Source organism: Urocitellus parryii, chromosome 12, assembly GCF_045843805.1.
Source record: "Urocitellus parryii isolate mUroPar1 chromosome 12, mUroPar1.hap1, whole genome shotgun sequence".
Lineage (NCBI taxonomy): Eukaryota > Metazoa > Chordata > Mammalia > Rodentia > Sciuridae > Urocitellus > Urocitellus parryii.
In genome coordinates, this window is record NC_135542.1 from 65,877,320 (window position 1) to 65,902,666 (window position 25,347).

At 34.5% G+C, this 25,347-nt stretch overlaps 1 protein-coding gene across 2 annotated transcripts in view; it reads left to right on the top strand.

The window, feature by feature from the left end:
- The first annotated feature begins 1,974 nt into the window (after positions 1–1,974).
- Dync2li1 (dynein cytoplasmic 2 light intermediate chain 1) overlaps positions 1,975–25,347 on the top strand; it is a 28,868-nt gene continuing 5,495 nt past the window's right edge. The window contains exons 1-10 of one of the 2 annotated variants that reach the window (XM_026385743.2): positions 1,975–2,065; positions 3,905–4,022; positions 8,054–8,088; positions 10,928–10,997; positions 13,789–13,877; positions 17,727–17,913; positions 19,001–19,069; positions 19,653–19,730; positions 22,231–22,307; positions 22,871–22,941. In XM_026385743.2, the coding sequence (XP_026241528.1) occupies positions 2,058–2,065; positions 3,905–4,022; positions 8,054–8,088; positions 10,928–10,997; positions 13,789–13,877; positions 17,727–17,913; positions 19,001–19,069; positions 19,653–19,730; positions 22,231–22,307; positions 22,871–22,941 (802 nt within the window). In that variant the 5' untranslated portion in view covers positions 1,975–2,057. The remainder of the gene's footprint in view (positions 2,066–3,904; positions 4,023–8,053; positions 8,089–10,927; positions 10,998–13,788; positions 13,878–17,726; positions 17,914–19,000; positions 19,070–19,652; positions 19,731–22,230; positions 22,308–22,870; positions 22,942–25,347) is intronic. The other variant, XM_026385744.2, reaches the window with a different exon arrangement.

Below are 25,347 nucleotides of genomic sequence, written 5' to 3' on the forward strand. Positions count from 1 at the left end.
ATGATTTACAGTAGAAGGGGTAGAGAGAGAAAAGGGGAGGGGAGGGGAGGGGAGGGGAGGGGGGATAGTAGACAATAGGACAGACAGCAGAATACATCAGACACTAGAAAGGCAATATGTCAATCAATGGAAGGGTAACTGATGTGATACAGCAATTTGTATACGGGGTAAAAGCGGGAGTTCATAATCCACTTGAATCAAACCGTGTAATATGATGTATTAAGAACTATGTAATGTTATGAACGACCAATAAAAAAATAAATAAATAAATAAATAAATAAATTGATATTATGAAAAACTTGTATATGCAACTATATTGCACTTACAGAAGATATATTTCATCAGAGTATATATCTATTGATGTGATAACAAAATTTTTGTGTAATGTTTCTCTATGATTTTTTTGTTTTATTTACTAAAATAAATATGTGATTCATGTTTACTAGCTATTCTGGGGTAGACTCATTTCTTCCTCTTCATTTTTTCTGTGTGCTATTTTTTCCCCAAAAAAGGATTATACAACTTTGAAAACAAATGGGGAAATGTAAAAACTCTGTTAATTTCCCACCTATCCTTAATAGCCTCCACATGGTCTGCTAAACACCGGAAAACATCCTTCACGCAGCTGCAAAAAAGTTATCTCATTGAAATTAAGGTGGGGGTGAGGGGGCTGGGGTTGTGGCTCAGCAGTAGAACATTCACCTAGCACATGTGAGGCCCTGCGTTCAATCCAGGGCCAGGTATTGTGTCCAAATACAACTAAATATATATATATATATATTTATAAAGAAATTAAGGTCTCAACACGGCACACTCTTTTTTAAAATCTTATTTGCCTTCTCATAACCAACATGGTAAAATCCAGAATGGCAAGATCCTTCACAGTAGCCATGTGATAATGACAAGAACATATATTTATCTTATTTTTTAAAACTCATAATCTTTCCCTGCTTAAAGTATCAGAAATTGAGATTCAGAAAAATCAAGTAATTTTCCCATTATGGCAATATGGTAACTTAGCTAGTATGGCTGAGTCAGGAGTCGAATCTAGGTCCATCTTACTTCAAGCTTATGTTCTTGGACATCACACCTTAGAAACAGCCAAAATATAGAGGGTTGGAGCAAAAGTATCTCCTTCAAATATTTAGGACATCTTGGCAAGACAGCCTGGGTCAAATTCAACATTCAAACAACAGATCAAATACTATCAGGGACATGAACAACAACTCCTTCAGGCATAATTAGCCACTTTTGTTCTCATATAATTTTTCTGTACCTCTAATACAGAGCCTACATCATTTGCTTCCTTGGGTTATAATTATAATGAGCTCTGTATAACTTTCTGGAGGGTCAGGATGTTGTCTTACTCTATTTTCCTTATCTGTAGCACAGGGCCTGCGTGTAGTAACAATCCAATGTTTATTATTGATCTGGAGATTCCTGGAGCTCTATGAAAAGACCACTAAGTTCAAACAAAAATAATCTCCATTTACAAAGTAAATGATATATGTAGGAGAAGCCCATGCTTAACTCATTAAATGCTATTGCATAAAATATGATAGAACATTCTGAAAGTTGGAAAACGTTAAAAATCACACGCCTTTAAGGCTTAAATATTCTTTGTTTCTACTAAATTACTAAAAAAAATAGCTCAAGATATTGTTTCACTCTATTCCCAAATCATGTCTATTGGGGACAGAAAAGTAAAAACTAAGAGCAGAGAACCCTGAGATACAGTCGGCAATCAATAGATACTTAAAAAAAAAAAAAAGCAACATTTCGTGCCCAGAAACCATAGGTTTTAGGTGCTAGATTTGTAACCACTGTCACCGCATCTTCTATCACCCCAGGGATCCATGCCAAAAGTGAGGGTTGAAAATGAGCGCCGAGAACTACATTTCCCATGATGCTTCATTTTCTTATGCAATCGCGGACTCGACGTCGCTCCCATGGCAACTCCGGAGCCTTCACACCCAGACTTGTCGCGAAGCCGGCCACCAACCGAGTTGTAGGTTGGGCCCCAGGAGGAGCGCGCGACTTTTGGCGGCCCAGCCACGATGCCCAGGTATTCCCGTAACCCTGCCTGCGCCCGGCCTGCGATCCCCTCGAGAACCTCTCCTCTTTCCTAGCCCAATCTGGAAGGGGCGGGGAGGGAGAGGCCGCTCAGGGTGTATTTGGGGAGAGTCCACCTGGACCTGCTGGTTGGGGATTGTGGGTCTGTCCTGTTTGCCACCTGGATCTGATGGTTAGGGGCCCATAGGAACTATCCTCGAGCAGACGATTCTGCCGCAAACCGGTAGAATAGAGATGTTGAGTGATCAACTCCATCCATTTGCTGATTCAATTAGTGTCTGTGGGCCAGGTACTGTTCCAGGTGCCGGGTGGGCTGCGGTGAACCAGACCGCCCAGGCTCCTCGCCAGCCCCCTCCCCCTTCTGGTGCCAGGGCTCCCAACCACAGAGCCAATGGGAGACTTGCAAGGCACTGGGGAAAGTGTAACATCGCTTTGGGGTTGGAGGTGGGGGAAAGGTGTGAAAAGTTGATGGCCTGTAAAATGCATTTGAGCCCTTTGTGTCCATTTAATCCACCGATATTCAAGACCTGAACCTCTCTGAACAATTTACAAGGACCTCCGGACAGAGATCGCCCTGAATAAATCTTTTTCATACTTTTTGGATCAGCGGTGGGATCTCTGTTGAGTTTATGAATTTAGGGTGAAAAAAAAAAAGGTCAGTGTTCCATCACTGGTCACAGTTATAAAGCTATGATTACAGCTATATGTTTCTACAGGTGACTATTTCTCTCTCTGCTGGCACCTGGAAAACAGATAATCATGATTTGGAAGAATGGTGTGGGACTGGGGAGCAGACAGGCCGAGACCGACTTCCCGGAGGCTTCATCTGTATATGAATTTTAGAGCAAACATGTAGGGACTCCTGTTTTTGACTTTTTGTATTCTTGTTTTGGCTCCTTCTTTATTCCTGGTTCTAGGTTAGTAATTATTAAAAGCTCTCAAAAAATTTAAATTTTTTTTATAGACCATACCCTAAATGAAATGAATGATCACATTGTAACAATCATGACAACCCTATAATAGTTGGCTATTTTTTTTTTTTTTTTACATTTTAGAAATGAAGAAACATACTTGAGCTTAAGGAAGCTTGCATATATTAGGTGCTTAATAAATATTTGTTTAATTAATAAAGAAATGAAGGATGTAGAGACTAGGGAATATGCCCAAATTCACATACAGAGAAAGCTGCAGATTCAGGAGCCATCAGGTTTTGTCTGTGTTTTTTAGTTCAATATAGTTCTGCATTTTCACTTGGACTTAAAAAGAAAAAAAAAAAAGATACAATCCTATTTAGAGTTTTATATAAAGAGGAATGAAAAAAATGGTTTTCAAAATGTTTACAATTTTAGGTGAATTTTTCCCTTCCATCTTTATACTTTCACATTTAAAAAAAGAAATTTGGGGTCAAAAACATAATTACAAATACAAAAAGAAATGTTTCAGGGAGCAAAGATTATTAAGCACGCTGGTTTTGCGTGCTTCCCATATTCCTAGATGACTTATGTGTTTTGTGATTCCCAAGTTGTATCTTTCCAAAAGTCCTCATACCTTTATGTGTGTCTGAGAAACTTTCACATGACAGCCTTTTACCTTGCTGGGAAGCTCTAAAGTAAGAAAACTTCAAAGCCTGGTGATAAAGGTTCTGCCTATCAATTTCAGTATTAGTTCAAAGGAAAAAAAATTACAAATCTGACTAATCCTCAGATTAGTTACCAAGTTATTCTCTCCAGAAAAAAAAGTTTTTTTCTTTTATAAATCTTACTGAAATAAAATTTCCCTGAGTGGAATAAATAATTAAAATGATCTGTTTGTTTCTCTGCTTCTCATCTAGTGAGACTCTCTGGGAAATTGCAAAAGCTGAAGTAGAAAAAAGAGGAAGTAATGGAAGTGAAGGCGATGGAGTTGAAATTGGAGAAAAATCTGTTTTCTTCATTGGCAGTAAAAATGGGGTAATGCTTTAAATCTTTTTCCAGTCATTGAGATGATTTAACCACTAGTGGCAATATTTATCTTAATTCTTTAATAGAAATGAATATAGTTTCACTGAGTAGCACACCTGTAATCTCAGCAACTCAGGAGACCGAGGCAGGAGGATCACAAGTTTGAGGCCAGCATCAGCAATTTATTGAGACCCTGTCTCACAATAAAAAATAAAAAAAGGTCTGGGGATGTGACTCAGTGGTTAAGGGCCCATGGGTTTAATCCCTTGTAACAAAAAAGGGGGAAAAAAAGTAGAGATTTTTCACCTCCCTAACCAGATGACAAATGTGGTTTAGAAAGCACTTATTACTAGAAAGCACTTATTATTAATCTAGGAAAAGTTATAACAGTAAACAAAACTTTTGAAAGAGATTTTGAACTAATTTTTTTTTTTGTAATTTAAAAATGTTCAGATCTTCTATCTCAATTGAATATAAAGTCCAGGATTCATTTAAATATCTAAGCATATAAATCAATAAGTCATTAATTTCATAATATTCATATTTGGATTCAGTTACAGCTTTTAGAAATCACTTTTCAGGAATAATTTAATTGTAGCAATGATGTTTATCAAAGATTTTTTTTTTTGAAAATCTGGGACAAATAAGGCAGTAATTCTGTTGGACCACTGATTTGTGGGCGAGACCCCCTCCCACTCTCTGTCAAATTTCTTAGCCAAGTATATGGAAACATTTGGAAGTAACCACTTAGAGCGGGAAGAGATGCATCATGTTCTCACACAGCTTTGCTTGACACACAGAATTCCCACCTGGGAGGCAGAATGGCTGGTGACACTGTCCAAAATGGGTCAAGGCTTGCCAGACCCAAGATGCTAAAATTCAAGTATCATCATAGCTGGTGTCTTTTTGGAGTTCACCTTACTGTTCAATTCCTGTGCTTCATGCTTTCAACTTAAGGGCATTGACAAATGGAAAGCTTTCTGAAACTAAACTCTGCAAGGCTCTATGTTCGGTACCTCTCTCATTTCCATCTGTATCTCAGAAGGCCCTCCTTGCACAACCAGATACCCCTCATGTGGGGATATTATCTACACAGATTATATCTGTTGGGGGAAATACTTATATAACCATAAAAGGTATTAGTGCTGGATGCAATGGTGCAAACTTATAATATCAGCTACTCACGAAGGTGGGCAACTTAGTGAGACTCTGTCTCAAAATAAAAAGGGCTAAAGATGTGGCTCAGTGGTAGAGTGCTTACCTAACATGTGTGAGGCCCTGAGTTGAATCTCTAGTACTGAAAAAGAAAAGATAATGTTGCCAGTGATGAAAGAAAATAATATGATCTGAAAAAAGTACGTAAATTTTTTATATGATGATCTCAACTATATGAATATGCAAAGATAGAAATTAGAAATATGGATAGTAAAATTTTAATTGTATTTTCATTTTGGTTTTTTAAATTTGTACTTTCCAAAATTTTCATATTTGGCTCACTTTTTTTTATCAGAACTTAATTCTTTAACATAAAATTATCATAGGAATCATTTGTTTTTAAATTTTAATCCAATGTAGTATATGAGCCACATTTCTAATATATGAGCATTTCATTTCATGAACCTACAATTGATAATATATAACATCATAGAGTGATTTTCATAATGAATATAATAGTTGTAACAACTTCCTACATTTTATCCTGCTCCCATATAAGTATGTGCATACATTAATTTACATAAATGGTAACATAACCAGTACTAGTCTTATGCTTACAAATAAATTTTTATTACAAAGAAAAATGTCTGCATAAAGAAGCTACTTCTCTATCCTTGAAGATGGTACTACTCTAGGATACAAATGCTCACACACAAAATGACCCTTCTCTTGGCCTCTACTAATCACTCTCTCTAATAGTTCTCAACTTCTTTGTGTTGTTTGTGAAGTCACCCTCCTTTTTTTTTTTAACGTACAGTTTGTACAATAGCTATGAACAAAGAAACATGATTTAAAAATTTTTTAATTGTTAATAGATCTTATTTATTTATATGTGGTGCTGAGAATCAAACCCAGTGCCTCACACTTGCCAGGCAAGTGTGCTATTGCTGAGCCCCAGCCCCAGCCCCAGCCCCTGAAACCACATTTCTTTTGATTATTAGAAATACGTGGCATAGACAAGCTGTTTTGTTTCTTTTCGTTAATGTAAATTAAAACTGTTTTGTTTTTGAAGATGTGGGAACTCCCTTGAGATATCTTTAAAAAGTACCTGATTCTGTGTTTTATGCAGAGTATTAATTTATTTTGAAAGATTAAAAAAAAGTAAGAAATTAATGCTTCTTTTGTTTGGCCAATAGTGGTCTCCCATTACCAAAGAAGGCAACAGCCTCGCTGCTGCCTTCTATGGATCCTTCCAATCTTGTATGCATCCATTCAGTAGGGCACTCAGTGAGCACCTTTTATGTGCTAGGTATCTTGCTCGGCACTGTGGATACAGGAGTGAATGAAAGATATTTTCTTTCTTTTTTATTAATATTTATTTTTATAGTTGTAGGTGGACACAATACCTTTATTTCATTTTTATGTGGTACTGAGGATCAAAACCAGTGCCTCACGCATGCTAGGCGAGCGCTCTACCACTGAGCCACAACCCCAGCCCAAAGTACATTTTCTACTGTGAAGGAACTTGGGTACTAAATACTTGCATAGCAATGACAATACCAGGAGACAAATGCTATGGTGAAAAACAAGAAGTACATTACATTTTAGGTAATGTAGTCTTCAATTATTTAAAAATTTAAAAATAAACTACATATGATACATGTTCAGTATAGGAAAATTAGGAAATTCTGATTTTCTTTAAAAAATAAATTACCTGCAAATTCATCAGCTAGGAACAATCATTATTAACACAGTTATGTCCTTCTAAATTTATTTATTTGTGTTTATTTCTCTCAATATGTGTGTGTATATCTCTTCCCACATATTGGGAAAAGATTTTTAACTGAAAACAGGGTCATGTTGATTTATTATGCGTGCCTTACCATGTAGGTATATTTCTACATTGTCATTGCTAATAGCTGCATATTTTCCCAGTATGTGAATTACCATAGTCAATTTAGGCAGTCCCCTATTTTGGGACATCTAAGTTGTCCTAGCTTTATAGTTGAGTATAATACCAGTCAATAAATACCTTTACATACATAAATACCTTTACACACACATATACATATACATATATATATATGTATATGTATATATATAGTGGGTTTTTGGAAATCCATGGTATTCCAGACTATTTTCCTTGGCACCCAGGGTTTCCTCAGCAGAGCTTTCCCTGCTGTACCTTTTTTGTCTGTTTTCTTACAAAGGATCATTTGTTTAAAAAAAAAAAATTCTTACTATACACACACACACACACACATACACACACACACACACAGATTCAAACCACTGAGCTGGTCTCTGGATAAGATTAAGGTTAAGTTTCATGGTTAGTGGCAAAGATTGGCCAGCACTTATATTTCCTGACTCCTAAAAAGAATTTAAAATAAGTACATCCTTTAGAATTAGAACAAACAAAGTGTTCTAACCCAGTGTCTGAATTGCCTACTTAGAACATATTTGCAACATGTCCTTTATTTGTATGTTATCTTTTTTTTAATTTCCACTTCAACAATTGGAATGAAAACATTTTAGAAGACACTAATCATCAGCTTAACCAGTAATTAGCATTGTTGAGTAGAGAGAAAATTTAAGACAGCTGCCAAGTTGACCACTAAAGTGAGGTATGATTTGCTAATATTTGTCATCTGTGGGGCTTTGTAATTATAATAATAGCAGTGTAGTTACACTGTGATGGAAAGTTGACAGTTAACTTTTTCTACTTATCAAACTATAGAACAATTCTGAAAGTTTCTAGTTTCCAGGTAATTTATCATTCAAGTGATTTAAAAAAAAGCTATTTTGAGCTGCAATTATGAATACTAATAAAATTTTACATATGGATGACATTAATACAGTATTCTTTCTTTTTGAATTTCCAGGGGAAGACTACTATTATTCTAAGGTGTCTTGACAGGTAAGTGTTATGTTAACCTTTAGACTACATTTATGCTTATTCTAGTTGTACAAGGCAAGTTCAGTTCTAACTTTATACAGAAGGAGAATGATTTTGAAACCCAAACAAAATATTTTTTTGGGGGGGGTACCAGAGATTAAACTCAAGGGCACTCAATCACTGAACCACCGCAGCCCTATTTTGTATTTTATTTAGAGACAGGGTTCACTGAGTTGCTTAGTGACTTGCTGTTGCTGAGGCTGGCTTTGAACTTGTGATCCTCCTGTCTCAACTTCCTGAGCTGCTGGGATTACAAGCTTGTGCTACCACGCCAGTACAAAATATTTAATTATTAATGCGTTCTCAGTATAACTTATAAGAGCCCCTTTAGGGATACAAATGATGACAAGCCAAAAAATATACTATTGATACTAAATTTTCCTATTTGAGGGAGAAATGTTATCATAATTACCCAGCCTACAATAGTACTTACATTCTTTTTGGCTATGCAGCTTTGGTATTGAAATTATTTTTACTGTACTTAATAAATGATTATTTGAACAATAATTGTAATCTCTGAGTTTCTCAGGGATACTTTTTTAATATTTTTATTGATTATTTTTAGTTATATATGAAAATAGAATCCTTTTTTCCTTTTTTTTGTTCTAATTAGTTGTACATGACAGCAGAATGCATTTTGACACATTGTACACAAATGAGCACAACTTCTGGTTCCATTTGTCATAGTTAGAAAAGCATGGAATATATCTTGTTCTAATTCAGTCCTCAGTACCTCTCCTCCCTTTCCTCTCCTTCCATCTCCTGTTTGCTTCCCTCCATTGATCTTTCTGCCATTTACCAAGAGTTATTTTTTAAGTTAATTACTTGTGGATGTTTATGATAGTGAAATTCACTGTGGTATCTTCATATATATACATAGGAATGTTATGTCAGTTTCATTCCACTGTCTTTCCTTATCCCATCTCTCCTCCTTTCCTTTTATTCCCCTTTGTCTACTTCATAAATTGGGGTGGGTGGTAAAAAAGAAGCTCAGGAATAAATTTTGAAACACAATTTTGGTTCTTAAACTACACATTTTTTCCAATTATTTTATATCCTTCCTAACCTCTTATACTGTAGAAACATGTCATCAGATTGAGATTGGGGATTCAGAGTGGTAGAATTGCAGGAAATTGATATGGAGAACCTCCCTATCAATTTTAGAAGATATTTTTCTATTCCTTTCAATCTAATGTATGTTTTTTCCTAACTCTCAAAAAAAAACATCAAAAGAGATGGGATTTGGTCTTTAGGATCAAGAAACATCATGTGTTTGAAAAATATTATAAATACAAATAGTAGAATCCTGTCTTCAGATAAATCCTTTCACCAGCAAAATTGTTTCTTAGAAGAAGCTGTTCAGACTCACACCTATGTCATCATACAAAGTCCAGGAATCGTGATTCTCCTTAGGTCACATTCCTAGATGTTTTTCATAGTAAATAAATCATCTGATACACATTAGTGAAATATTATAAACTACTACATTGAATTGAAAAACATTAATTTCAATTCCTTGATATAAAAAGGACAATTTTCCAGCTGGGCACTGTGGCACATACCTGTAGTCCCAGTGGCTTAGGAGGATCCGAGAGTTCAAAGCCAGCCTCAGCAACTTATCAAGGCACTTAGCAACTAAGTGAGACCCTGTCTCTAAATAAAATATAAAAAGGGCTGGGGATGTGGCCCAGTGGTTAAGCACCCATGGGTTCAATCCTCAGTACCAAAAAAAGAAAAAAGACAATTTTCCAAATTGTAGGTTGAATATCAGATTTTATAAATTTTGTCTTAAAAGCAGCATTTTTACTTCATGAAAGGAGATTTCTGCCAGGAAATATAACCAAATATAAAGATATAGATGGGTAAAATTAAAATATTTAGTAAATATACAAATCACAAATTTAAAAATTGGATGTTTTTGTTGTTGTTCTCTAAACTAAAAATATATTTTTTATCAATATTGTTCAACCTTGAAAAGGAAAGAAATCCTGCCACATGCTACAACATGGATGAACCTTAAGAACATTTTGCTAAGTGAAATAAGCTAGTCACCTAAACACAAAAACTATCTGATGTTCACTTACATGTGGTATCTAGAGTAGTCAAACTCAGAGAAACAGAAAATAGAATGGTGGTTACCAGGGACTCAGGGAGTGAAAATGAGAATTGTTGATTTCTGGGTACGCAGTTTCAGGTTTGCAAGAGGAGAAGTTCTGGAGATTGGTTGTACAACAATATGAATATAATTTATATTATTGACTCTTCACTTAAAAATGGTAAAGATTATTAATTTTATTTTATACATTTTAACTACAATAAAAACCAAATAAATAAAATAATACCATAAATGGCTTATTAGGCAATATAAACTATAATGTAGTTTATCAAATAATATTTTCCAAATCATTTGTTAATATTCATTAAATTGATAGTGACTAGATCCTTTGTTCCCCACACCAAAGCAGTACTTCCTACTTGGCCTAGACATGAAGAGCTTGTGCCCCAACATGACCATTGACACTGTCAGCCCCATTGCCTACTCCACGTATCTCAACAGGGGCTGCCACACATTCAGATGTCATTTTTCACCTCTGCAGCTGCCACTTAAATCCACTAAGATGATTTTTGAAAGACTTCTTTATTTCTTATATAAATTTGATTAATTTCTACCTCAATGGTGTTATTCAAGGTAACTACTTATGAAGTCTTTTAGGAGGAACCATAAATGAATTGGGTAAGATGATAGCATAAGAAACTAATGCCATCCATTATGGTAATACCATCTGCCTTCATTATGTAGGGATGAGCCAGCAAAACCAACCTTAGCTTTGGAATATACGTATGGAAGAAGAGCAAAAGGACATAACACAGTGAGTATTTTTTAAAGTGACATCACTGTGCCATTGGTGGGGAGGAAGAAATGATGCCAACTTGGTTTTATCTTTTCTATCTACAATAAGTAAACATTCCTATTTGTATGTGTCCTGGCTATGTACTGTTAAACTTCAAATGTACTTCAGCTGCTATGAAGCTGGTCCAAACTGAAAATATTTTAGCCTTCTCATTTGTTATGTGTTAAAATGCTAAAATAAAATTTCTTTGCAACTTTATTGTACAGTTCTTTGGCCTACTTGTATTGATGTGTCAATGTGACTTTTTCTTTCTTTGCCTCTCTTTTTTTCTCTCTCTCTACATATGGGGAATTGAACCCAGGGGTGCTTTACCACTGAGCTACTTTCTGGCCCTTTCTTTTTTTACTCTGAGTCAGAGTCTCAAATTACTGATTCTGGCTTCTAACCTTTGATCCTCCTACCTCAGTCTCCTGGGGAGCTGGGATTACAAATGTGCTCCTCCATGCCTGGCAAGTTTTTCTGTTTTTCAAATGAGAATAATATTTTGAGTATAAAAATATGCCAAATGATGGGTATGACCCATGAATTATTCATGAAATATACTCTTCAAAAATATAAATTATTAGCATTCAAAAACAAATACAGGGTGGGGAATGTAGTTCAATGATAGAGAACTTACCTGGTATGCTGGGTTCAATCCTCAGCACCACAAAAAAAAAAAAAAAAACCAAACAAAAAAACAAAAACAACTTGGCAGTACTATAAGTACTGTATAATACCTAATTAATTGTATTGCTATTTTTCACTTCTTTTAAGTGTCTCTTCAGAGGAATGTTACAAACTTATTCAGGATAGAGGGAGAGCTTATAATAATATGTGTTTTGGGGGGAAATTCCTAAGTAGAATCTCTTTTGGAGTTCTCTCATGAAAAGGGGTCACGACTTAAATAAAGTTTGGTCTATGGAAGAAAAATCTAGAACAGGGTCCCACTATTCCCTTCACAAAACTGGATCTAGTCCAAATATTTGCTCATTAGACAAAGCACAAAGAATCAGAATTGTCTGCTATTGCTTCCTGGATCCACCAACAAAAGTTGACTATTAAAACTGAAATTAAAAAGAAAAGGGAAAGTAATCTATTGAGATGCAGGAAGACTTGGTTTTTGTGATTCATATGAATTCTAACATGAATGATAAGCCTAGAAATATAATTATCCTTTTCATTGGAAACATTGAAACCACTTTCATAAGCTTAACTTTTGAGAAGGGTTCTAAAAACTTCCTTCATCAAAATTGTGCATCCATGGGCTGGGGATGTGGCTCAAGTGGTAGCGCGCTCGCCTGGCATGCGTGCGGCCCGGGTTCAATCCTCAGCACCACATACAAACAAAGATGTTGTGTCAGCTGAAAACTAAAAAATAAATATTAAAAAGTCTCTCTGTCTCTCTCTCTCTTTAAAAAAAATAAATAAATAAAAATAAACAAAATTGTGCATCGAAGGAGATTTTCCAATGATAAATGATTTTCTCCACAAACTTTAATGATTCAAATATCAACACAGTAAGACAACTTTAGAGATTATGAATTGAGAATTTATCAAAATGCAAAATAATATATATTCATCTAAAACTTGCTTTATTGACCATCTACTCTTCATGGTAGCAGATATGTAAAAACCCATAGGATTCTTTTTCACTCCCCCCCCCCTCTAAACTTTGTACCATAGTGTGGGACATTTCTATTTTTATTGTGAAAGCGTCATGTCTTTCTCAGATTTAATATTCCTTAAGAATTCTAAACAGATGCTCTTTGCTCCTTAAACAGTTTTGATGGCCTGAAGACTCCTCAACTTCAAGGCAGAAATGGAGGTACCATTAGCTAGCAGTCTAGGAAGGTGCTTATATAGTGGAAAGTCTTATTTTCAAATTAGTTGGTTGCCCAGCCCTGTCAATCCCCTGCTAGTTTAAGAGTCCTATGAAAAGCAGAAAAGCTAGACCCTCATCTGGTCCTGCCATCTGTAATTGCTGTCATCAATGGCACTTGTCAGATTCCCCGTGGAAATCAGGCCTAGCCTCTGCTGATGCTTTTGCTCAGGTCATCTTCATGGGCAGGCAAAACAGCCATGTGTCTGTCCCTTTTCCTCAAGTCTTATCTGTATGTGTAATTCATTTTGTGAGATTCTGTCTTCCTAATGAGGATATTTCCTATTCAGCTATTTTATTTCTATCTGGAATACCAAATACATTCAACTGGTTAATTTTATTTAAAATTTAAGTGTATGTTACATGTGATATTTGCAAAATTGGAGCAGCAAGTATGTCTTCTATTAGGGTATTACCAGAACTGGCATTTATGTACACATAGACAACTTGTTCTTACTGTTTCACCTTTCTTCTTTGAATTTTTTTTTTTTTTTTTGTACTGGGGATTGAACTCAGGGGCACTTGATCATTGAGCCACATCCCCAGACCTATTTTGTATTTTATTTAGAGATAGGGTCTTACTGAGTGGCTTAGTGCCTTGTTGTTGCTGAGGTTGGCTTTGAATTTCAATCCTCCTGCCCCAGCCTCCTGAGCCACAGGGATTACAGGTGTGTGCCACTTCACCCGCTCATCTTTGTTCTTTAGATAGAAGCTTTGGTGCATTTTGAGGGATGGAATAGAGAAAGGAGAGAGTTTCGATTGCCAAGAAAGGGTTGATTGAGGACTGCAATATTTTCTATTTGTAATTAATACTTGTAGGTGCTAATGAAGTATAAGAAGCACTTAATATTCAAGAAATAAAAAACTTTATTCAAAATTTTTTTTCAGCCAAAAGATATTGCTCACTTTTGGGAACTAGGTGGAGGAACCTCTTTATTGGACTTAATCAGCATACCAATCACAAGTGACACCTTACGGTAAGCAAGCCAGCTCCAAGAAGTGTTGTGAACACACAGTAGTGTCCACAGCATGAATGTGAGTAGGCTTTTGTGAGTCATGATTTTGGGGGACACTTTTATTTTGGTAAAGGTTTATGCCTACTTTCTCTTTATGTACTTGAACTGTAATGCTTCCAAAAAAGGTTTTGAAAGAAACAAGGCCCTGGCCTGCGCTGGAGTGAGATGGCTGGCATCCCCACTGGTGCTGTATTTTGCAAGCCTGTTACCAACAACAACAAAAATATGTCAAATAATACTTGGACAATGCGTTCATTTGCAAAAATAAATTTGAAAAGCTTAATTCTTTTCATTATTCATCTCAAAGTGAGTTAATTCAGCTCTGAGCTTTTTCTTCCACTGGTAGTATAAGTGTATCCACTGGTAGTATAAGTGTATCCTGAATGTAACTTGTAACATTGTTGAGCCTCATCTAAAGGAAGACTATTGCAGGAGAAAGTCTCTCTGCTTGCTGACCTTAAAGAACTAGAATCTAGGGGAAAACCTCAAAACTCTTGGTGGTGTTTTCCTGACAATGACTCCCACATGTTGGCCAAATCAGATGTGGAAAATTGTGACATTGCTCACAATGTTCCTGGGAACTGATCTTAGCCAAGAGAAACACATTTTAAAAAAATCTGAAATATCTTATTCTTGTCAGAGATTAACACAAACCATTACTGCTGCCTGGACCAGATACAAAGGGCTTGGAAAGTATTTGTTCCATTTCAGGCATTAAGAGCCTTAGAGTATGGAATTATTTTTTATTAACAGGACAATTGTTTTTCCAGAGCAGCTGGATACAGATAATGTTGACTTTATTTGCCCAGTGATATTTTTCTTTTAGTGAAATATAATTTACTTTCTGTTGCTTATTACAAAAGGTAATATATACACATATAGAAAACCTAGAGAAATACTGAAAGATACAAAGTAAGAAAACCCAGAATTGCATTGAAAATAACCACTGTTAACATGGTGAGCTATGTCTTCCAGTCTTTTCAGTGTTTGTAAATTTATGTGCGATGCTGAGAATAGAACCCAGTGACTCACACATGCTAGGCAAGCACTCTACCAGGGAGCCACAGCCCCAGCTCCTAACTACATTGTTTTTCATTTGCCTTTCTTTCACAGAGTTAGGCAGAGCTTCCAGGGAATTAGGAAAGTTCCTGGAGGCTAAGAAGATGTGGTGAGGGTGGGAAGGGGCTGAACCAACCCAAGTTGCCATTTTGCCTGGCAGAGGTTGAAAGGATGGAAACAAAGAGGCCTTCCTCTGTGTTGTCAGTTGGCTTGGTTCTGGCCCCAACTTGTTAAATCACCTCCCCTTCTCTAGACCCGAGACCCTTTCCTGATGGGCTTGTGGAAATTCTGGGTTCTACAGGAAATGAAGTCATTCCACAGCTTCTTTATAACCTCACTTTGTGAGATCTCAACCTTCCTTTCCCTGGAACTCTAGGGCAGCTGGAACCCATTTTAGGAGAGAGAAAGGGTCAGGGTTATATTGAATAGAGGGAAAGGGAATCATAGGCCTGGAACCAAAGTGGGTTGCTTAATGGTCAAAGAATTCATAGAAAACATGTCACTCTTAATGTAGTTGCTAATCTCAGAGCATTGTTTGACTGGAATTAGTTTGACACATGATTTCTTTTTATTGGACAGAGCCCAGCAACTTGAGAAAATAATATATTGCCAAATGCTATTAGATACTGTTTATCTTTGAAATAACTGCTCATATAATTATAAATGTATTGAACATTTCCACAGACTTCAGATAATTTATAATAGAACATTTCCTGTGGTCTGATTCCCTTGTTTTTGTTGTTGTTGTTTAAATTTTAGCTGCCATCTGCTATGAAATAGGTTAAAAGTAACATAAGTATTTCCAAAGTAGTGGAAACAAGAATTTTAATCTTGGAAAAAATCGAGCAATCCATTTACCTTTTTTTGTAACAAAGTTATTTTTAATTTAAAAAAAATAGCATATGTTTATGTTATATACATTTTACTATAATAAAAAGTGAACTATAGCCAATATTTTTTTCAAATATAACCATACTAAAACCCTGAAAATAAAATTAGTTTTTTACTACTAAAAACTGTGTTTTTTATAGTATTTTATCATCACACAAAACTGTTTGTGAGCTTATTAAATTGACATAAAAATGATTGGCTGGACAGTATAATAACAGTGATTTTATAGAAAAATTTGATAATTGATGTCTAAGAGACTACTTTCTGAGTTTAGAACAACTGCACAGAATATAGTTATTGTTTTGCACAAATTACATAAAATAACTGGTTTGCTTGACCTAAGCAAAAATAACTAAGTAACATATAATTTCTTGCTATGACTCCTAGAAGAAAGTTAGCCATATTGATCAAGAATATGCCTGCATACTTATTATGAGCATTTTCTAAAATACTCCTAGGTTTATGTATGTTTGGTTTTTAATGTGACAAAATATTCATAACATAAAATTTACATTTTAGTCATTTTAGGTGTATAATTTGGTCATATTATGTTTGTTCACATTGTTGTGCAGCCATCACCACCATCCATCTCTAGACATTTTCATCAACCCAAACTGAAGCTCTCTATCTATTAAACAATAGCTCCCTATTTTCCCCTCCTCCAATCCTTGCAAGCATCATTCTACTTTCTATGATTCATTCATATTGTATAGCCTGTGTCAGAATTCCTTCCTATTAAAGATTGACTATTATACCATTATAGGTATATACTGCATTTTTTTATCTATTTGTTTAACTTGTTCACTGGAAAATTATAGCAATTTAATAAAACCTCAGTAAGAACAAAACAAGGAAGAAGATTTCTTATGTCTTCTTGTTAGACATCTGCTGTGATTGTTATGGCATATTACACCACAGACCTTTGGGTTGTTTCTAGTATGTGACAATTGTGGATGATGTTGCTGTGAACATTGGTATCCAAATATTTGTCCAAATTCTAGCTTCCAGTATTTGGATATATACCCAGATGAAATTGCTGAATCATATGCTAATTCTGTTTAATTTTTTGAGGTGCTGCCATTGCTGTTTTCCACATAAGCTACACCATTATATATTCCCACCAGCAATGCACAAGAGCTCCAGTTTTTCTATATCCTCAGCAATACTTATTATGTTGAGGTTTCTGTATTCTCATTGTGGTTTGGGTTTACATTTTCCTAATAATTAATGATATTGAATATCTTTTCAGGTGCTTATTGGCCCATTTTTTAAGTGTGTGTTTTTTGGTTTATTAGTTTAGATTTATATTTCATGGGCATGATAGAATACAAATGCATGTAGTGATGGTGGTGGTCTATCTTTCAGAGAGGCAGAATGGTATAGCAGGAAGACATGTAATTTTATATCTATGAATTCATGCCTCAGACTTCAGATCCATAAATGGACATAGTAATGTCTTCTAGAAAGGATTGTTGAAAAGATTAAATAAATTGGGTGTTTCCTAGCAAGGCCCATCAATGAATCTATTTCCTTCTTCTTCACCACTCTTAGTCATGTTTTTGCATTCCTTCTTTGGAGCACACAGTAAAATCTGATCTAAACGTGGCATTGTTGGGTTCAATTGCTGGAAGCATCTCTATTTGTACTTCATGCCACTACCAATTTAACACTGAAATATCATTAGAGAAAAGCATTGGAATTCAGAAGACTAAAACTCATATTTTTTTTGTCTTAGAATAATGCTATTTTTTTCTTCAGCTATAGTATTGTTATTCTTATATAATTTTCAGTACACTAGGATTTCAAATGGTCATTATTTTGAGTCTTTTTTTTTTTTTAAGGATGTTTTTCTTTCTTTAGGACATTTTCTATTGTTCTTGTTTTGGATCTTTCAAAGCCAAATGACCTTTGGCCCACTATGGAAAATCTGCTGAAAGCCACAAAAAGCCATGTTGATAAAGTGATAATGAAATTGGGAAAGACAAATTCTAAAGCAGCTTCTGAACTGAGGCAGAAAATGTGGAGTAATATGCCAAAGGACCATCCAGTGAGTTGCTGTGGGTTTATTCCTGGAATCCTAAGTCCCATAACATAGTGAAGATAGCATCACAAACAACTTCTTTAGATTTTTATGCATGACTTGAAATTCATTTGATGTAAATGAACTTGTTCACTGGAAAATTATAGCAATTTAATAAAACCTCAGTTAGAGCAAAACAAGGAAGAAGATTTCTTATGTCTTCTTGTTAGACATCTGCTGTGATTGTTATGGCATATTACACCAGTCAAAAGAAATAGAGTTTTAAAGTAGTAGTTTGATATTGATTTTATAATCTCTGTAAAGTGAAGATAAAAAACAGACTGTGCAAAAGTCACCTGGCAAAGACTAGGTGAAGCTTTCAATTTAAGCAAAAAGTAGAGTTACAACAGTTTTCATCATCACTCTATACATTTACTTAGTGTCTGTCACATATTCAGTATCTTTTGATCATCTGACAACTAATTTAATCACAAAGTTGCTATGATGGTAATACGGATTCTCCAAATACAATTCTAAGTATCATCATCTAGAAAACTAGAAGCAGCATTTTCTATTGCTCAGAGTTTATATGCCTGTTTCTTACACAGACAGTATTGGAACAAAACAAATCCGTGCAGTATAAACGCTATTGCAACAGTCAATACAAAATAGAAAAAAATTCCTAAAGATGATGTGTTGCATAAGAAAACAAAAGGGCAGAACATACAGGGGCTGAGGGTGTTGCTCAGCAGTAGAGTGCTCGCCTAGCATGTGCAAAGCCCTGGGTTCAATCCTCAGCACCACATAAAAATGAATAAATAAAATAAAGGTATTATGTTCAACTACAACTAAAAAATAAAAAATAAAAAATTTTAAAAGTGCAGAACATGCAAAAGAATAAATATCATAGTACTTAAGGAAATTGCTGTTTCTCATTTAATTCTTAAGAAATACAGCTTAGTAAGTGAAGATAATATTGGAACAGATTCTATAGCAAGCAAAATGAACATCTATGAAGAAACTGAAAATGGTATTCTTTTGGAAGTCAATAGAAATTTCTGAGCACATAGCAAGTAATATTTATAATGAATTAATCAAATGCATTTATTAACAGGATCGTGAATTAATTGACCCATTTCCAATACCTCTGGTCATAATTGGAAGTAAATATGATATTTTTCAGGTAATCTCTCCCAATTCCAACTGTTTGTTGTACACTCAGAGCTGTGCTTGCTTAATGGGGGAGAGGGAAAAATAATGATGAAATTTTAAAAAAATAGCTCTGGGAGGGGTAGTTTAAGGAGTCATACATCTTAAAGATTTTGGAAAAGAAAATGTAGTTAGAACAGAGAAAATAAATATAGTGGCTAGAATGGGGACACGAAAGATTTTAAAAAATGAGTCTTCAACCCACTGAGGGATAGGACTACTTTCCAACTTTTAAATTAAAGGAAGTAGAAAATTAGTTTCTTCTTATCTGTGCTTGTCAGAGAATCCTTAGGGTATTCTGCACTATAAAATGTGTGCTTATATCTGAATTCTATTGAGCTAAGTGTTTAAACAAAGAACAGATCTGATAACTGTAGCTCTAGAAGGCTGCAGCTGATAGAAACAAATATGAAGGTGAGGAATCCTACCCCCGAGGGTGGATTTTAAAAAAAAAGAAAGAAAGAATCTACCTCTGATTTAATAATTTGCTCTTCCTGTTACAGATATTTAGTTCTCTCAACTTATTTTTTTTCCTTTTTAATAAATGATTTTTATAGGATTTTGACTCTGAGAAGAGAAAAGTAATATGCAAGACACTTCGATTTGTTGCACATTATTATGGAGCATCATTAATGGTTTGTATATTTCCTACCCTTTGGGCTTGAATGGTGTGTACCCAATTTGGAAAAATTAGCACCTTGATGCACAGCTATGAACAATAAACACTTTGCCTAAGATACTTCGTCCCCTCCCTTCCTGTTTCTACTGCCAAAGACCTCTACATACAGAGTGTTGGGTAGTGTGAGAACACACTCTGCTGTATGGCCTCCCCTCTGTATGAAGCAATAGTTCTAAATTGCTTATAGCCACAAATCTCAATAAGTTTTAAGAGATAAATTGGCTATGTGTTTATTCATTTTTTAGTTTCCATTAAGAATTAGAGTCTCTATGCCCTTTAAAAAAAATTAGCAATGTTATTTTTTGAGTTAAAAAAAAAAGTGCTGTTTGTTGTAGAAGTTAAAAACATGAACTCTGAAATCATCTAATGTTACCTGGGTTCAAATCTCAGGGTGACCGTTTACTAGTCATGTACTTTTAGGTAAGTCACTTAATTTCACTTAAGCCTCACTTTCCTCTGGGGTAAAATGGATAAAAATGTACCTTTTTCATAGAATTCTTGTGAGTATTAACAGAGGGAATACACATGCAATATTTAGCACAAGGCCTGGAACAAAGTATTACTCAATTAAGTATTGGTTGTTGTAATTACTGTTATCATTATCTTCCATGGCACAATCAAATTTTGCTGGAAATCTTTTAAAGAAAAGGTCTAGTTGGGGATGTGGCTTGATGGCAGAGCACTTGCCTAACACATCTCTCTTCCCTTCAAATCAAAGTTTTCAGAGCAACTTAGACTGTTATGACTGAGAATATATATTTTATTATATTTTATATATATATATATATATATATGTACAATAGACTTTAAATTTTAATTTTTCAGAACATTCCAAATATGTTTTATTAGATGTTTTCTTAAAATCACCTAATGTTTGAACAGTATTTATTTGAATTGTATTTATTGTATTTGCTTATTTATTAAGTTGAACAGTATTTGCTTATATCTTAATTGACGGATTAATTTGGAAATGTTTATTACTATTTAGAAAAAAATCAGTATAGACAGTTTACTCAAAATATGATAGAACTTTCTAATACTTCCATTATCTAAAAATGAAATGAATTGCTTTGGGAAATAATGAGGCTGTTTTAGATAAGGTGATTGATTTAGCAGCTGAAGGAGTTGAGTTAAACTTTTAATGTTCTCCAAATCCTAATCTCTATGAAACATATTTATGGTTGAGTTTATTCCTCTCCCATAGAATAAATAATGTAATTAGTATTGTATTGATTATAACATAATAAAAATAAATATATTCCAATTAAAGTTAATGATTCAATTAAAGTTTTCTCTTTATGTATATATTTTAATATTTTTAGTTGTAGATGGACACAATACATTTATTTTATTTATTTTTATGTGGTGGTGAGGATTGAACCCAGTGCCTCACATGTACTAGCACTCCACCACTGAGCTGCAACCCCAGCCCCAATAGTTTTAAACACTTATTAGAAGCATTAAAATTATTCCAGAGCTTTCTTTAAAATAAATATATCAAATCTTATACATTTGTAATACTTTCCTTGGAATCCTTATACTTATTCCAGAATGAAGGTTATCTTATAGAATTACTAGTAAAAACTAGAAAAGTCATGTCTTTGTTTCATAATTATATTTCATTGCAGTTTAAGGTTGTTTCCCCTTTAAGGTTGTTTTCTACTTCTCTGCATCTTAGTCATTCTGGTTTGGCCAGAATGACATTCTGAATGACTTGGTATCTTTTAAAATGAAAAGATTTGTAAGGTAAACATATGTCCTGATTTTCACCCGTGTGAGAGTTTAATTATTAATAGTATCTATCCCCTTTAATCCTCCAAAAATATTTTCGTGTAGTTATCCTGGTTATATACCAGGTTATATACTTACTTGTTCATTTGGGCAATGCTCTCTCTTATCAGTGACTAGATATAAAACTTGACACCAATGAGAATATTTAGTAGTTTATTTTTCAGGCTCCAAAGGCAATTCAGAAGAGAAGTTTAAAAATCATTTTAGTGAGCTTCAGTGTCATTGGACCGGTCTGCAGCTCCCATGGTGACTGTTTTGAAGGTGGCAATATGCCCTTCTATGTGAAAGTTATTTTTTATATATACCTCTTGTTTTCTAACCAACACAAATGCATGTTGGTAATTTTTCTTCTAGACCATAATAAGAATATGTGCACACACAGAGACATACATTTTAAAAAGTCTTTGACAATAATAGTGATCCATTTGAGTAGCTAAAATGATTAGTGAATTAACACAAGTCCTTTCCACACCATGTACTCATGAAGTTCGAAGAATGAGTTAAAGTGATCAAGATTTCTTTATTCAAATTTTGTTTTGCCCAGTCATATATGTTTGTTGGGCCAATAATTATTTCTGTACTTCTTCAAAGGTTTATTTATTTTATCTTTTTTTGTGATTGAAAGGCAGAGCCTATCATTTATTCTTCTGGATTTTTTTTTTAAGTTTACCAGTAAATCAGAAGCTCTGTTACTAAAAATACGTGGAGTTATCAACCAGTTGGCATTTGGCATTGATAAAAGGTACTGTTAAGGTGTTTCTTATATTTCTTGTTTTATTTGGTATTATTGCCATATCTGATTATTATTCTCTCTTTTTTTCCTTGACTGGCAAAGTTCCCTGAATAACAGCTCTTAAAGGGACAATTTCATATCATTTCCTGCTTCTTACATTGATTAACTGTTTCTCAAATTGTACAACTAAATATTTGTTTGAAACTAGAATAAGTTGATACTATTACACTTTTTGTTCTCTTTCCCCCTAATTTAGTAGCCCTCCCTTTGTTATTACTCTTACATTAACTTGAAATAGAATTGAAACTTTTAGTGTGTTTCTTTCTTAGCTTTGCCATTTCTCTTGGTTTTGATTTTGGTGGTAATGGGTCTGTCATTTCTTTCCCTTTAAAAGTTTTATTCATGCTATACTTTAATTTTTGAAATTTATTAATTTGATACTTACTTGTTCATTTGGGCAATGCTCTCTCTCATCAGTGACTAGATATAAAACATGACTCTGATGTTTACAGTAGAGTGTGGCAGTATATTTGATTGCTAAACTAAATTAGAATCTTTTCTTCTCTCTGTAGTAAATCAATATGTGTGGATCAGAATAAACCACTGTTTATCACAGCAGGATTGGATTCTTTATGTCAAATAGGTTGGTGAACTTATTAAGATTATTCAATCTTTTTTTAATTACTTATTGATTTTATCCTACACCATGTGTACTTCATCTCCAATGTACCGCCATGTCTGGTTTCATTATCATTATGGTTATTTTGTATGTGTTTATTCTGTAAATACAATGTTGATGCACCATGTAGCACATTGACATATTTGTGGTAGAAGGAATGTCACTATATAAGAGGCTGATTTCTAATCTTTATTCCATTCAAAAAAAGAAAAGAAAAAGAAACAAAGAAACACACACACACACACACACACACACATACATTTTTTTCCCCTAAGTGATATCCTGATCTTTTACATTTTAGCTTCTTGAGTTTAGAAAAAACCATAAGTATAGGATGGCCAGGAAATTCAAAGCTACATGTTCTAAGTAATGAGCAAATAAGAGATTGAAGGGATTGTACCAATTAGTTGTGTCTTAATTTTTCATCATAAAAATAGGTTGCCTTATCTAAAAGCCATATTTCCTAAACTCAGAGATTCCATAGTCTTTTACAAAAAAAGGAACTTGAAGAGTTTTTATATCAAGCCCCTTATCTTTAAACAAAAGCTGTTTTCTCCGAAAATCTTCGAGCCTTGCAATTCTTTATACTTTGGAGGTGGCATGGTTTGATTTTAACATACTAATGGACACTAGTTCTCTCTTATAATTCCCGTCTTCCATGACCTGTACAAGTGAAGATGAGTTGACTTCAAATGTAGAGATCTTTGTAATGAGATTATAAACTGAATTGGAATGAAAAGAATAAAGGTGGTTTTGCCCTACAAGCAGTCATGGAGACTGATTTTTATAATTATAATTAATGCCAATTTTAGTAGTACTGAGGATCACTGTGTGTATTGACAGTAGATAATGCTGCTATCTAGACAGCTGATGAAATATTTTTGCCCATGTAAACATTGGAGATCTGAAAGGGGTTGATAATTATTGAAGTTTTTAACCAAGGAGCTTAGACCTCATCAGACTAAAAACTCTTACTCAATGAAAGGCCATGGAAGAGATGGAAAGACATGCTACAATCTTGGAGAAAATATTTTTGAACCACTTATCTGCCAAAGGACTACTATTTTGACTATTTTTGATATAGAGAACTCAGTTTTTAAAAATCCAAGTAGAAAATGAGTAAAGAAAACCAGGCATGGTGGCACACAGGAGGATCACAAGTTTGAGACCAGCCTCAGCAACTGTCTCAAAATTTAAAAAATTAGAAAGGGATAGGGATGGGGCTCAGTGGTAAAGCACTTCTGGGTTCAATCCCCAATACCAAAAAAGAACAAAAGAGGGGGTGAGGGGTAAAAGACATGAGCAGACATTTCACTGAAGAGGACATAAAAAGGTGTTTAATATCACTAGTTGGGAAAATGCAAGTTGAAACCACTTACTAAAACTGCTAAAATTAAAAATAGTGATACTACCAAATACTGGTGAGAATACCAAAAACTGATCGCTCACACAAGGCAGGTAGAAATATAAAATAGTAGGCCCTCTGAAAACTTCAAATATATACTATAAGGTTCAGAAATTGCACTAGTGGACATTTTTCCCAGAGTTATGTTCATGAAAAAATGTATGTGTTCCTAGCAGCTCTATCTGTAAAACTAGCCCCAAACTAGAATTAACCCAGAAGTTCTCAGTAAAAGCCTATCAGGGAGGCTTATATACAATGTTACAATTCTACAAAAATTTTGAAATGAAAAAGTTTTAGTGGTTAGATTGGTAGTTGTCCTAGGGTAGAAAAAGGACTGTGGGTGGAGAAGTCAGGGGAGGGCTTGGGAAAGAGTTGAGCATGCCTATAAAATTATGACACAGGGTTCCTTGAGGTAGTAGAAATATTCAGTGTCTGAACTGTGGACCTGATGATAAAATAGTGTAGAATTTAATAAACACACACATACACACAGAGAGAGAAGAGTACAAGTAAAATCTGGAAAAGCTGAATAAGATCAATATATCCTACCAAAGTGGTAAGGAGGTCTTGGAAGATCAACAGTTTGGGTAAACATAATGATGAAGACATAGAATTTTAAAAACTCAGGTTATAGATAGAAAACTGCTAGGACATAGCAGCAAATTTTATAATTTTTCAAATTAAATTATACAAGCAATATATAAATGCATTCTCCTCATAATAAAGCTAAAATAGTATATATAATACATAAGGATCAAGTTTGTTATATATTTCCAGAGTTTCTATGCATTCACATATATGTGGATATGACATGGAAAAAACTGTTTTACAAGAGAGAAAGAAAGAGAGATGGGGAAGAAAGGAAGGAGGAACGAAGGAAGGAAGAAAGGAAGGAAGGAAGGAAGGAAGGAAGGAAGGAAGGAAGGAAGGAAGGAAAGAAGGAAAGAAAGAGAAGAAGGATTTGG